Source organism: Pezoporus wallicus, unplaced genomic scaffold (genome assembly GCF_028554395.1).
Source record: "Pezoporus wallicus isolate ANWC-B61680 ecotype Strahan unplaced genomic scaffold, APGP_CSIRO_Pwel_v1 contig_3058, whole genome shotgun sequence".
In the NCBI taxonomy this organism is placed as follows: Eukaryota; Metazoa; Chordata; class Aves; order Psittaciformes; family Psittacidae; genus Pezoporus; species Pezoporus wallicus.
In genome coordinates this window covers 5,544,092-5,558,518 of record NW_026641153.1, presented here as the reverse complement: position 1 = coordinate 5,558,518, position 14,427 = coordinate 5,544,092, and the positions used below count along the sequence as shown (strand labels likewise).

General features: G+C 44.4%; 1 protein-coding gene across 2 annotated transcripts in view; it reads right to left on the bottom strand.

Moving 5' to 3' along the window:
• FRMD4A (FERM domain containing 4A) overlaps window positions 1-14,427 on the bottom strand; it is a 380,270-nt gene that overhangs the window by 284,013 nt on the left and 81,830 nt on the right. The window contains exon 1 of one of the 2 annotated variants that reach the window (XM_057422480.1): window positions 5,886-6,443. The exons of the other annotated variant lie outside the window; for it this stretch is intronic. Within the exon in view, the coding sequence (XP_057278463.1) occupies window positions 5,886-5,918 (33 nt within the window). The 5' untranslated portion in view covers window positions 5,919-6,443. Of the gene's footprint in view, window positions 1-5,885; window positions 6,444-14,427 lie in introns of those variants that run through there. 2 annotated transcript variants of the gene reach the window in all.

Here is a 14,427-nt window from a genome sequence, read left to right as displayed (position 1 = left end):
TGCTCAGCAAGAGATGAACCAACTTAATGTGGTGTGAACCCAAGGGTGCCTCATGCTATGATGGTATAGTCTGGACTCAGCTGTGCTGCTGAGGATGCTGAGAAAGAACAGCATCACCTGGCCATTGAGTTGTGGGTGAGATATCAGAATCTGCACTGCAATCCTTCCTCCTTAAACAACAGAGGCAGAATGCCCTCGTTTCCTCTCAACTTCAGAAGGGAACATCTGGGGACAGGAATTGTCTCCTCATCATGTGCTTGGCCTGCACTAAGCATATGAGTCCCCATGCTGGACTTTAACCTCCTGATGCTACCACAATGCAATTCTCATTAACAGCACAGTGTCCAGCTCCTGCCCAGGAGGATACGGAAGGATGGAAGGATGCTTTCCCCCTGTACAATAAACAACCACCCTTGCTGCAACTGTGTGTGAGGGCAGGGCCCGGTCAATCATGGTGTCTCACTACACTGATACAAAGCACAGCCGGGGAGGAAAAATAACCTTTCAGAGTTATGTTCAGTGATATATTGCTTGTAAATCTGAATGGGTTTGAGAAATGCTACAGAACAGAAAGAGCTCTGCTTTTCCAGAGGCATAACGTTATGGTAGAGTTATTTCAAAGCCAAACTGTGCTGAGTTATGCCCTTACATCCTCTCTTGCAGGTATTTATAAAGTTATGATTAACAGTAGCAGACACGGGACTTCATTATTTCTTGAATTGCCTTTCTTTTTAATGGTCTACAAGCTCAGAGAATTACATATGGCCTCATTAACCTCTGTGTCAAACTGCTAATAAGGCAAGGGAGGAGGTTCCCCCTCAGCTGCTTGACAGACAATGTGTGTGCCCCATGGAAGGGCTGCCAAAGGAGCACTGGCACTTCCCACACCACAGTATGGACTTCACATGGCTGTGTCAGGTCATGGCTGATAGCACAGGAACCTGGAAGGTTTTGGTGCTCACTGTCTATGTGAAGTTACTCCATCTGAGAGGTCTGAATCATCAAAATGACTTAGGAAATCCCAGTCTGAGCGTCATCGCCACCTGTATGAATTTATTTCAGTGGAATATTCAAAATGGGAGTTAAAGACACAGTGGTATTGAAACAGGGACCTGAGGTTCCAGAGAAGGAAGGTGCACGCTTCTTGGAGGACAGGTGCCCCCTTTTGCCATTTTGTCTTTTGTCTTTGTAAAAAGGCCATCAACATTTTCACAACATATACAAAGGACTTTGAATCTCGCTTTGTACAAGAGTGCTGTAGGGTGAATTGAAGATGTGTAGCTCTCCATAAAGTACAGGATCCTAACTTCAACTTTTACAGGACAGTTTGAGAGCTTAAAGTTAAGAATCTGTTCAAATGTTTTTCTAGGTGTGTCCTCACATCATGATAAAAAGATGGCACATGTAAACCTCTTTTCAGTTACAATCCAAGGGGTTAAGGACTACAGCAAACCCATCCATAGGTGTAATGCAGACTCCAGACTTCCCTTTCTCTGGGGTAATTTTCCCTTCAGATTTCATCCCCTGGTGATCTCAAAGGCCAGCTGCCACAACCCTCTGCTCTTTAAGATTCACAGGGGATGTGGTATCTCCCACAGTTTCTCAGCTTCAAGCTGTTGTGAACTTCTCTAAGTAAGGCACAAGGACAACTTAACCACTCTTTTTGAGAGACTTAGTGGCCAAAAACTAAACTGCTTTGAAAGCAGAACCAACGAGTGAACAGGAACACCATGGGAGTGTACTAATCCCCCAAGTCTATAATAAACAGATAAAGTTAGTAAGATTCAATTAAGAGAGAACAGCCCCATTAATGTTTTAAGAGCACTGTCTAAACATTACACACATTATTTACCGAGTTCCCAAGCTGAATTCTCTGTACACAGGAACACTCCAAATTCATTATCTTTGGATGCAAAGCTTAGTAAATTCAACGGTAATTAATCTCCATTTACCCTCTGTGTGTGTTTCTGAACAGATGAAAAGTTCATTGAAAAAGTTCTTTCAGCCAGTCTGAAAGAAAAGCAGTGCTTTGATAAACAAAAAGGCACCAAACACAGGCCTCTCAAAGGGAAACAGAACAGCTAGCCAGTTTCTGCGTGGTTCAAGCCAGGTGCTCATTGCAAATTCAGTAGCATGCACTGGCAAGTGTCAACAGCAGAGGAACTGAAATGACTGAAATTCTTATGCCAGTGTAATTTGCTGAAGGCAATGAACTGAGGGTTAAGGCAAATTGTGCATGTGTTGAGGATTATAAAACAAATTAAAATGGAGGCTAACAAAAGGAGTGCAATATTTATGCATTTCTTCATGCTTTTCAGTCCGTGGTACTCAATCAACTTCATAGGCTCTTAAGGTGGCATGGGAACACTGCTATTATGTACATTCATTTGCTCCTGAAAAGGGAGCTCAGGTGTAGCAGGCTACAGAATGCAGCTGATTCTGGCAATATTTATCAGTATCACTGTTAACCCACCAAATATTTACAGCACACAATTACTTCTAGTCATGTGACATGTAATCAACACCAAAAATGCAGGGAGTTTTCTGTTCAATGCATTCCATTTAACTGTTTCAATTTTGATATGCCAGCCCATTTTACCATGTATTCCTCCACTTTCCCTTAAATTCCTGCATTCATGGATCCCAGATATACAAAAGTATAAATGCATTAATCACCCATGACTTACTGCAGTGGAGTCTATTACATGGTGTAATGCACTTAATGTTTGATAACTAATTTACTTCAACCTTCTAAGTTATTAAGCACCCCACTGTATGATCACCCAGCACGGCCCAGTAACCAAATAGGTTATCACTTTGTGGAATGGGAAACAAGTCCCCTGTGAAATATGCTTTTAGTTATGTATTCCCAGCCCTCTGCTGGCAAGACCTGCCATGGAGCTGAATGGAGATGTAAGGACATGTGCCCATGTCTCTGCCCTGCATGGGCATGTGCCCATGTCCAGCCCTTCTGCACCATAAATTGGGGTTTTGAAACCAAGATGTGCCCACTTGTCCCTTTTCCAGTGCTGATGTGGGGTGGAAACCTCTACAAGCAAAGGGGACCAAAGAGGTGACAGGAATTGTATTTTCAGTTGCCACCACAATATTCACCCAAGACCAGCAGGGAGTTGGACCTTCTTTTAATTACAGAGACCTTTGCATGTTTGGCTATGAGAGGCAGAGGCATGTTGTCCTCACCCTTTGGTGACAGACTGTCAGAGGTGTCTGCAAGAGTCAACCCCTACTCCTACCCAAGGAAACAAAACAAACTGGGTGGTTTTTCATTTTCTGTCTACATTTGAGCAGACTGAATACCACTACCCGAGACACTAAAGATAAAACAGAGAGTTTATTTACATTTCACTTTAACATGGAGATATTTTCACACTGGTTAAAGTCTTGGAGTTCACAGATGCTCCAGGCTCACTCCAAGCAGTGCTGCCAGAGATGACCAGGAGCCCACCATCCTTCATCTCACCATACAAACCAAAGGACAAAAAAACTTCCAACTAGCCTCCAACAGTTGCAGCCTAAGTGTAAAACAAGTGACAACAGATGGGATCAGACAGACGGGGGAGGAGAGGGGGAAAGATGAGGTAATATTAAGGAGTGTGACAGGCAGGGGTCTCAGTACATCGGCAGCCTTGTTGTTGTCAAGCGTTTTTTTTTGTAGGCATCACATATTAAGGTTGTATTTGGAGAATTATAGATTTTACACTTGATTTTCTTGCAGGGAAACAGGGAGCTGCTGCCAGCTACGAGGCATCTTAGAAATGAGATTAGTTTTCGAACCTATTCAAGTGATCTTCTCATTGTTACTTCTTTGTAAGGACCAAATCCTGATCTTAATTACACAAAGTTTATTTGAATATCTCCATCAACTGCCATGGAGCTACTCCAGATTAACACAAACGTAACATCAATGTCAGGACCTGGATTTTCAAGAGAAGCATGACAGTTTTACATCATTGCAATCAATGGTTGAAAAGTCGCATTGCTTTGGCTTAAAAATACTTTCCCATACACAAAGGAGGTCAGAATCTGCACCATTCTTTGGTATTAGAATAGATTGGGATCCAAAGGATCAAGTTTATATATGCAGATTCTTCTATAGCATGAATAAATAATGCAATAGTGGTAATTGAGGTTACACTTTATGAACAGCATTATTAGGATTTACATTCCATATGAAGCAAGTCAGATGAACAAATATAATACCCAGCCCCGGTCCACTTCCCTTACTCTGTCATTTCTAGAGCTGCCCGCATGCTGCAGGTGCTGATAGTACACACGTCTGACTGTAATCCACGCGTCAGCCTGATAGCACACCAGTTCTGGGAGAGACTGCCTCCAGCAATCATTTCAAGCCTGGTTAAAGCAGCAGAATGGAATCATCAACTCAAATGTTGAAAGTTACATGTTCTAATAATGGAAATGAGATCTGTTAGGCAGTTTTTCTGTTTCCTATTCTTTGACCGAAAAAAAAAATAAATGAGAAATGCCTTACAAAGACTAACACTAATGTATGTATCCCTCAGTAATGAGAGGTATGAATGGCTGGGTCTATAACCCCTTATAAATCTTTCATTCTACAAACTGCCCGTTAGCATTATTCTTGGTAATGGAGATCTATATGAAGTTGGTTGGTCGTTTTTTTAATCCCCAACTTACTAAGCAAGACAAAAAAGAGCTGAATTACAGTGGAAAAAAATTACTCCCCTGGAGAATTACAGTACAGCCACTTGCTAACAAATTGTTATTATTTAAATCACTTGTCTAGCTTTTAATGTTGAAAATACTTTCAATCACTGAAGAGTCTTTAATTTAGGACAGTGGATGGCAGGGATATCATAGAGGAGACCAGACTAGCTCATCTGCCTCAGCACAAGGACTGGACCAGATGATTTCTCAGGATTTTTTTTTAGTCTGGCATTTATATGAAACAACTCTGGTGTGACTACACCTTCCAAACTGCATGTAAGACATATGATGATACCCTGTTGCCAGCAAGAATTGTCACTGAATTCCAGCTCTCCCAGTCCTGAGACACAATAGCACAGGGTTGGATTGCATGTGGGGATGGACCGAAACCAGAAAGATTTACCCCAGGCAGTTACCACATAGGATGGAGGCAGGGGCTAAATAAATAAAATACAATCAGGATTCAGTCTATCCCCAGGACCACACATCTATAATAGCGCAGAAGGTGATTTTACAAACCAAACCATCACTGTATTTGTGTCTGGCTTTTCCCTCCTGTGATTCAAGTTTCTTTAATACCAAGGATTAATGGCAAGCATTTAAAGAGAGTTGAGAGCACAAGAAAGCAGCAGACAAGTGCAGCAATTCCTTAGGTCTGCCCACTCACTTTCTCTTTTACAGCTTTGGGTCCACATCAAGAGGTCTCCCACCCAGGCAGGGTGCTGAGGCACAAAATCACCCTCTTTGCTTGTCCAGGCATCCCTTGCTGGTGAACACCCTGTACTGGGGTAGCCCACCTACAGTATCCCTCTCCGCCCCGCAGGTAGCTTTCCTGTACAGCTCCCTGGGGATCAGGCACAGACACACAGACACAATGAGAGCCTCCGACTGGAAATTCAAACAAAAATATGGCTGTCTACTCCAAAAGGCAAACTCATTTACAAAGGTCATCTCTGTTGAGGAAGAGTGATGGGTTACTCCCCTCTTGGAGGTGAACTGCTGTCGCTCCTCCGCCGAGTTACATTCACAAGCATAGTTTTGAAACAGAAGAAAGAAAAAAAGAGAGAGAAAAGAAAGAGACAAAAGCTCGGCAAGCCCCCTATTCACAGAGCTAGCCCCACACCTCTCCTTCCCCTCCTCGGGTAAAACCAGCTTCAAATGACATTAACATCTTCCCCTACCTTCGTTCTCATCGGAGACAGAAGCCCTTCCATTTTGCTCCGATCCTCATGCCAATCCTCGTGCCCCAACTTAGTCTCTCATCCCTGTCTCAAGCATCCCACACGAACAAGAGCATGTCAGGGACCGCCAGCGACACCCTCACGGAAGCTCGGCCAGGAGCCAACCTGCCAACTTGCAATCCTCAGTTACGTGGAGCACCGTTCCTGGAGGGAGAGACCTTCCTCCCTCTCCCTCCTCTCTCTCTCTCTCTGCATAATCTGCCTGCAGCTATGTTTGTACCATCGCGGCTGACAAACGATCCCTGCCTTACGTAATGCATTCAGCACAGGACAAGCGATCCCAGCCCAGCCGCGGGGATCCGGTCGGCAGCAGTGATGGGAAGGTGTGGGACTTTGCCCTGCCTATTGTGCCGCTGGGTTTAATCTGGCAACATCCCCCCACGCGGGGCTGGCGCTCACTGGCTCTCTGTGCTAGCTAAGAAAGCACTGAGAAAACTTCGTCATCATGGGAAGATTGTGGATTCCCTGGGATTGACTTAAAGAGGGGTAATCCTGATCCCAGGCTTTGGTTTTCCCCACTCGGGAAACACCAACTGTTGGAGCATTTTCTGCAGGGCGGGTTCGCTGTCAGCGAGTGACTGAACCCAGCCTTGAAAGGGAGTTCCTGTCAATTGTCAGCCAGGAATTGAGAGAGAGAAAGGAAGAAAAGGGAGTGAAACAAAAGGAATGTAGTCCTGCAAAGTTGGTCAGCAAAAGATACCCGCTGGATGTGTTTCTATTAGCATTTTAATTCAGATCAGAAAACGCTTTTGTGGAAAATTCCCTAATTGCTCCCATTTTCCTCATTTGGTTTTGCATCAGGGTGATGCTGGTATTGAATCTCTTTAAGAGAAAAATACAACAGGAAAATAGGCTTCAGACCTGCAAACACAGCAGCGTTTGGTCCACAGGGTGAGAGCAGATCAGTCCAAACCCCTCTGAAATACCATCCAGTGAACACCAGCTGCCAATCACTGCTCCAAAGGTCACTGGTTTCTCCTGGGGCCACCCCTTTTCTATTAAGAAACAGCCACAAATAAGGCTCCCCTTCCCCTGCCCAGGGGATAACCTTCCACATACCAGTACCCAACTTCTGTCCAAAGATCAAATTAAAAACCCTGTTACACCACCAGAACCTGATTTGCAGTGTTAGAAAATCGCTGTCAGGCTGGTTGGAGCATACCACAGGTGGAAATTTCTAACGCCCTTCAACATCAGCTCTTCTTTGATGCCCCAAAGCTACACACTCAGGCAGAGTCACAGTCTGAATAAGGCACTGAGCTGGGACATGGTTAAACTGCCGAAATTGCCACATGTTCCCTGGATGACCACGAGGATTCACCTCATTTAGCTTTCATCTGCAGAAACTCTGCCCTCTGGTCTGAGACACCCACTAAGGCTCCTGCAAAGCCAATGAGAGAGACAGGCTCCTTCCCAGAGTGATTCACCCCAAATGTCCAAAGCCAAAGAGAATCTTGTCCTCAGGTCCTCTGTGGCTCCTTACTTCTGCATGCTGTGGTTTCATGCTTTGGCTGCTCAGGCCAGGAAACATCTCTGCCTATGTGCATCCTTTATGTACATGTACACCTCTGCCCATGTAGCTCCTGGATAGCTACACTGAGATGGAGGAGGTAAGAGGGAATATGTTCATAGTGGTGTATGAGGATGCACGGTGCAAATCCTGGGATGAACCCAGGGATAGACATGACTCCTGCCCTGGAAAGCCTCAACAAGTGACACAGATGAGGGTGTTCAGTCCCACACATCCCTTTTCCCCTCTATCTCTCCTGATTCTTTCAACCCTGTAGATAATGCAGTTTTAGGGCATTTTTCTTTTTATTTCTTATGGGGTGAAAACGGGGAGGGGAGGTGCCCCCTACGGTATTTAATATTAATTTCAAAGCTAATTAACTGTTCTCAGTCAAACTCAGGCCCTTATTAAATGTGAACAAATCTGATCATATCATATTGAAGGCAGAGATAGGTTTTCCAGAGCTAAAGAGGCACTGTACAATGCTAGCAACCTCATCTCTTTCTTCTTGGGTGTATAGAAATATGCTTTGTTGCTGGTATTTACAAGACTTTAATAAGACCTTGAATAAATGGCAGCAGGAATTCCAGGTTCCAGCAAAACGTGACTGTTTTTATTTTTCTGCTCTACAACATCATGTCAGACTCTGATGTGAAGTTTACACATCTGTGCATCTGTAAAACATCGTCTCCATACCATCCAGGGAATTTGACTTTACAAAGTATTAAGGGGAACCCAAAGAGACATGAGCATTTGGGAATTTTGGAGATCTCAGGCCACGTGGTCAAGCTCTGATGCAACATGATAATGTGGGTGGCGCACTCAAGGTAGTATAGGAAAACCCAATTCTCTTTTAAATGTCGGTTCTGCTTTGAACTAGGATAAACCATGGCCTCATGAGGTTTCCTGTGTTATCTCTGTTTACAAGTGAAAAAAAAAAAAAAGGTAGTTTTCCTAAAGGCCAAAAGACTAATTCAGTCTGGGACCAGAAAAGCAAGCCAAGGCCTTTCCGGTTCAGCAGCACTCAAAGCCTCTCTGATGTGAACGGACTGGGGAATTGTGCTGATACTGCATGAGTCAGAGCAGAGCCCAGCTCAGCAGGATGAGCAGGGAAAGAGGATGGTGCTGTCTGAGCAGCACCCGTGGTTGTGACCCGGCAGCAAGCCTGCCCATCCTGGGAGCACAGGCTGCGACCCCCAGCTGCATCCCAGAGGATGCTCTGGGCCCCTGGGTCTGTTATGAGCCCCCGCATAGCATTACTGTGAACCACAGCTAAAGTGGTGCGTGACAGAGAGGTCTGTCCACATTTGCAGTCACCAGCAGGGACAGAAAACCCAACTGGCTTTGCCTGGGCAAATTTCAGCATGGTTGAAAGTGTTGGGGCTGACAATGTCCAGAATTTGTGAGAGATGGAGCAGCAGTGGATGGATGGGGATTGTGTTTCACACAACATCCTCCCCTCAATCTCCAGACACCAGGTAGGACTTGAGTTCTACTTGTATCTAGGCATATACTCTGCTTTAGCCTATGCAGCCACCAACCTGTCCTTCATGTGCTGCAGGAGCAGGATAACCACCTTCTGCATGCGTTCAGCCTGTTTGCAAAGTCCTTTCACAGCAGAGCAACAACTTTACAATTGTGAGGGCCAGAGAAGTTTATTCTCATTTCAAAATGAAAGTTTAAGTTGCTATAGCCAGGAGAGCAGTGCCACAATACTGTGTCCCATGGTCTGACACCTTGCTCCTCCCCAAGGCTGCAACTCATGGCATTGCTCACATTACCACAGACTTGTTCAACAGCCTCCACTCCTGCGATATTCAGATCAAAGGCACTACAGAGGCAAAAGGAGCATGTGAACACTTGCTTTATCATTCTCTTTCTGGGGAGGGGAGCAGCATTTGACTCAGAGCTTGGTCAGCTACACCCAGCATATCTCAGGTTCTTCATCTGGAGAAGAGGGGACCCACTTGTCTGTTACTCAGAGATGTTGCAGAGGTTCATCCGGTCCTGGATTCAACCCTTCTCATCTTACAAGTGTTTAATCTGGGAATACAATTACTCTTGGCTCCTTAACTAATCACGGGAGGAAGATAGATACCTTGAAACCCCTTGTATTGTCATAATCTAACTATCTGCTTGATCTAGACAGAGGATGAAGGTAGATGTCTTTCTGGAGCCAGGCAGATCTTACCTGGATTCAGTCTTATAGCTGAATATCTTTCTAGGTTCTGCTGACTGCATTGACAGCCTTCCATGGACCAGAATGAGAGCAAAGACATCTGCTAATATTTAGCCAAGTAGATGTAAATGGACAAATTTAGGTGACTGACTCTGGAGCTGAACCTAGTAGTGAGGAAAATGGCCCAAAAAAGCCTTATGTTCACTGTTGGCTATTGGCTGAGTGTCCTAGAAGCAGCCAGACAATATGGTATATATTTGAACTCTCAGCTTTCCTCTTATTTTCTCAATGTGGGTGCATCCAAGCTGATACAAAACTTCTTTAAACCAAAACCTTTCCTAAACTCTGAGGTGGGGATCCCAATGCAAAGCCAAGTTGTGCCACCTGTACCAGTCCTGGAAAGTGGAGGAAGTCTGTATTTGGACTCAGTCTCCATTTTCCCTCTGCTGCAAAGGGCTGCCACCACTTCCTGCATGCGTACCCCTGAGCTGCTGGTGGCCAGGACAATGGGATGGGTGCTGATGCAGCCTGGCTGCATCATGAATGCACGCCACTGGCCAATCTCGCAACTGGTCATCTCATCCAGCAAACAAAAGGTAGCATCACAGTGTTGCCATGGCGACATCCCTCCATCCGGATGGCTACGGCATCATATAAAGGAGAGGGAAACATCCCAGTCACATACCGGAGCTGGCTGAAATGTATCTTATATTTAGAACAGGCAGCATGGGGAATACTAATGAATATTTAACACCCGGAGTGCCCTTCCTGCTTGCTTTTTTTATTTTTGTTGCATACTTTCCATAAACACAACATTTACCTCCTAATGGCTTGAATAATATTGGTGCAGCGTTTCCCTTGTCATTGCTCCTCCACGTTTCCCCTTGCTTTTCACTTCTCTTGTGTGAATGAAAGTGGAAACCAGTGCACAGCCCTCACAAAGGTAGCCTTTGCAAATCAGGACTGATGCCTCCAGCAGGTCAGGGTATTGAGGAGGGAACTGGGATATTTGTGTGTTCCAGTCTCCCAGCCTGGCTGTGCTGTGCTTAGGTTGTGGTTTTTACTACAAGTCTACTGACAGGATAACAAAGGCAAAGTTTTCATGAGCTACCTGAAAATGAGCAAGATTTGCTTATGTATGTCCTACAAGAACTAGCCCATATTAGAGCCTTTTTTAAATTATTATTATTTTTTTCTCTTTAAACAATTAAATATCTGTGTTGTGGATAAAAATAAGCTTAATTTTGTTTCACTCATCCAGGAAAAACACACACTAGAAAATGTCCTGAAATTACTTTCATGGATTGTGCTGATGGCTGGGTGAATCCTTTCAGGGACGGCACTACCTCTCCAGTATTCTTTTCAGCTACAGATTAAGTTATAAACAGGGTTAAAAACGTGGTATTTCAGATCTAGTTCTGAAGTCACCTCCTGGCATATATAAAGCTTTATTCTTAGAAAGGCCATATTCTCAGCAGTGATTTTGAGAGTGAAATGTATGGTTTTTACTCAACACTGGCAGAGCACTGGGGTCTTTTTTTGATCCTAGAAGCCCTGCAAAAACTGCTGGGTTCCTGAAGGCTTATCTATATGCTTCCTGCTTGGTACCACTCCAAGGCACCAAGGATACAGGCACAATTCAGCTGGCAGCTTTGTCAGTGATGCAAGGGGAGGAACTGTGCTGTACTGGGTGTGTTGCTTTGGCAGCACTGAGAAACTGGAGCTATGTTTATTTGTTGCTGGTGTAGGGTGTATTTACAAAATGGAGAAGGGTTTTTATCTCCAAGATTGCTGGTGCAGTCCTTTGCCCCATGGCTTTAGAGGGAGAGGGACTTGCCTCTGGGGCAGTAAACAAGGGGCAAACCCATGCTCTTTGCAAGCTGTTCCACTGACACAGCATTTGCACAAGTAAATGCTGTCAAAATCATTTGCCAACTTATCCTTGTATGGCACCAGTTCTAGTGAGGGCTGGAAACACCAGTTAGTTTTCTGGAGTTGATCTTTAAAGCTCTGCTTTTTTTCAGAACAGTCATGCTTTTTGCACAAAATCAAAGCAATTTGATGAATATTAAAGTCTCAATGTATTAATAAGATTGATTCAGCTGCCTTCCTGATTTAGAAGGCAGACATAAAAGAGTCAGATCTGAAGATCATAGGTGTCTGTACAAGTCTGAGAGACTGACCTACAGCTAAGCCAATTTAGTGTCTTGCCCTGCTTAGCACAGCCGTCAGGGTTTGTCCATCCTCCCCCAACAACTGAAAGCCATTTATCTCAATAACACATCAATGATCTCAGCCATTATTACCATGATTCCTGTCAAGTCAGTGAGGTAGTTCAGGAAGGAAAAGCTGCATGCATGCATCCAATCTGTTTGCAAACCCCCCTCGACCATGCAAATAAACCACCTCAGTGGAGATGGGGACTACTGTATTTGAAGAAGAGCTCATTCAGCTCAGCAGGGTCCCCAAGACCAGTCTCCATGACCTGCGTAAGGCTCTGACTGCCTTCTTTCTCCTTGCCTCCATCCCAGCTAACCAGGAGGATCTGTAGATGCTTTGAAGATCTATAGATGAATAGATGAAAAATGGGAGCTGTAGATGAAGCTTACATATTCAAAATAATAGCTGCTGTACAGAGTCTGCCCCAGCAGAGAAAACGGCCTTGGGCTGTTCTGGCTCCCAGCAGGTGCAGCCACAAGGCTTGAGCATCCTGCTTAGTCTTCTGACAAAACATGTGCTGGAAATAAGATGGTGCTTTCTCCCCTAAATATTAACTGGAGCTGTATCTTCCTTTCACTGGTAGGTATATTTGCCATTCTGGATGTTAATAGTCATAACACATAGAAAACCTTTTACTACAGCATTAGGTCTATGTATGCATTTTCAACAGTTAGATAGATGATTTATTCATCCACTTCAGTAACCAAACAGGGCACAATATTCACTACAGTGTAGAAAGCAACAAACACTGAGTGTGTTTGGTTTGCAAGAATAAATCAACAGAACAGGGTAACAGAAGCTCTTTTTCCAACGCAAAGGACTCCACTGCCATCCCCGTTAATACCTCTGTCAAATTAAACACTGTTTCCCAAAGCTACAACTCTGTTAAAGCACGGCTATTAAGCTCTCAGTTAGAAACCTGATTATAGCCACTTTATGTCTGTAAAAACACAACCTCTGATGGAAGGTGACTCCCAGATGCTCTGCAAATGCTCATAAATGCACTTGATGCTCTACAGACACATCTCTGTGTGTACTGGGGGAGGAGACCCTGCTCTCTCAGGGCAGACAAGTGAGAAATAGTGATTTCTCTGAAGTGTAATGTCATTACAACAGTGCAAATCCTGGACTGTGGTCATTTTGGCCTGGGGAAGAGGAGTGAGGAGGGAATGAATAGAAGTGCTTAGGTTAAAGCAGAAGTAAAATGCAGAGGTAGGGGGAGGAAAGTGGTTGACAAAGTACAAAAGAATAATAATAATAATCTGGGGTTGTCCAGGAGCAGTCCTATAAAATACCATTTCGTGCTGAGATGCTTTAAAAGTTTGGTTAGTTTTGAAGCAAATTAGAACCACAAATGAAAAGCGAACAGAGATAATCTCTGCTCCAAAACATCCCTGCAATTTGAGGGTGAAGGCTGGGAGAGAATCTTGGAGCTACCCAGCTCTCAGAAGAAAGACCCCTGTATGCAGGAGGATCACCTGTACCACAGAATCTCAGGTAGATCCTCCAAGCCTCTTATTTGATGGAGGCAGGCTGCCTCACAAGACATTTCCAGATGCATGAAAACAGGACTCAGGGAAACAAATGATCACTTTTTTTTTCTTCACAATGATCCTACAGATTTTCATTTTACAAATTTATCTTGGTTTGTTCAACCCTAATGAATCCCACCCTCAAGCACCCATGAACTCTTTGTAAACTCAGAGTCATCTCTATCTCTGTTAGATTTACCTTCTGGCATAGGGGACAGACACCCCTCCCTTTCAGCTCAACTGGGGCCCCTGTCACTCTCCCAGATAAAGGCTGTGTTCAGCTGATGCCAGTAGCATGTTGCTGCTTTATGCTGTAATGGATATTTCTAGCTATACACAGGCACCTGCTTCAGCAGCTGCCTGTGAATCCCTCCTTAGGTCACCATTCCCTGTGAACTCCTTAGTGATGCCTTTGACTGACCAGCTATCGGCCACTTCATGTCCCAGCTGTGATGGTTTCTGAGCAGGGTTTCACTGGTGCTGGAAAGATGAAAGCTAAGGTGACCCAGAGGCTGGAAGTCACCTCTTTCTTCCTTGATCATCTACTTTTCTGAGCCCATTCAGCTCATTTAAACACTTGGTCCTCTCAACCCCTTTCACCGCCTGGATTCAGTTCTCTCAGGCAGGGTCTTTAAGTGCCTGCAGAGGTGCCAGCCCCTTTTGGATGCTTATCTCTGCACAAACCACAGTCATACAGATATTCTTTTAAGAATATTTCCAATCCTAGGTCTCCCTATGGTCTCATTTCTTCATTTTTACCAGCTAATGGGACATTTATTCATCTCCCAGAATGTCAATAAAGATGTAAAATAATGATGCTGGCACGGCATCCCCAGCAAGGCACAGGAGAGCTTCTACATATAATGAATACATATCATCAGCCTGTTTTCAGCCCAAGCAACAATTCCCGCTTACATCAAAGCCTCGTCTGAATTAATATTTAATGCTGGAATTCATGCTACCATTAGATACTGTTAAAATTCAGAGACCCCAGTCTTTCTTCATCTGGAAACAACAACAGAACTCGCTGAGCCAGGTCCA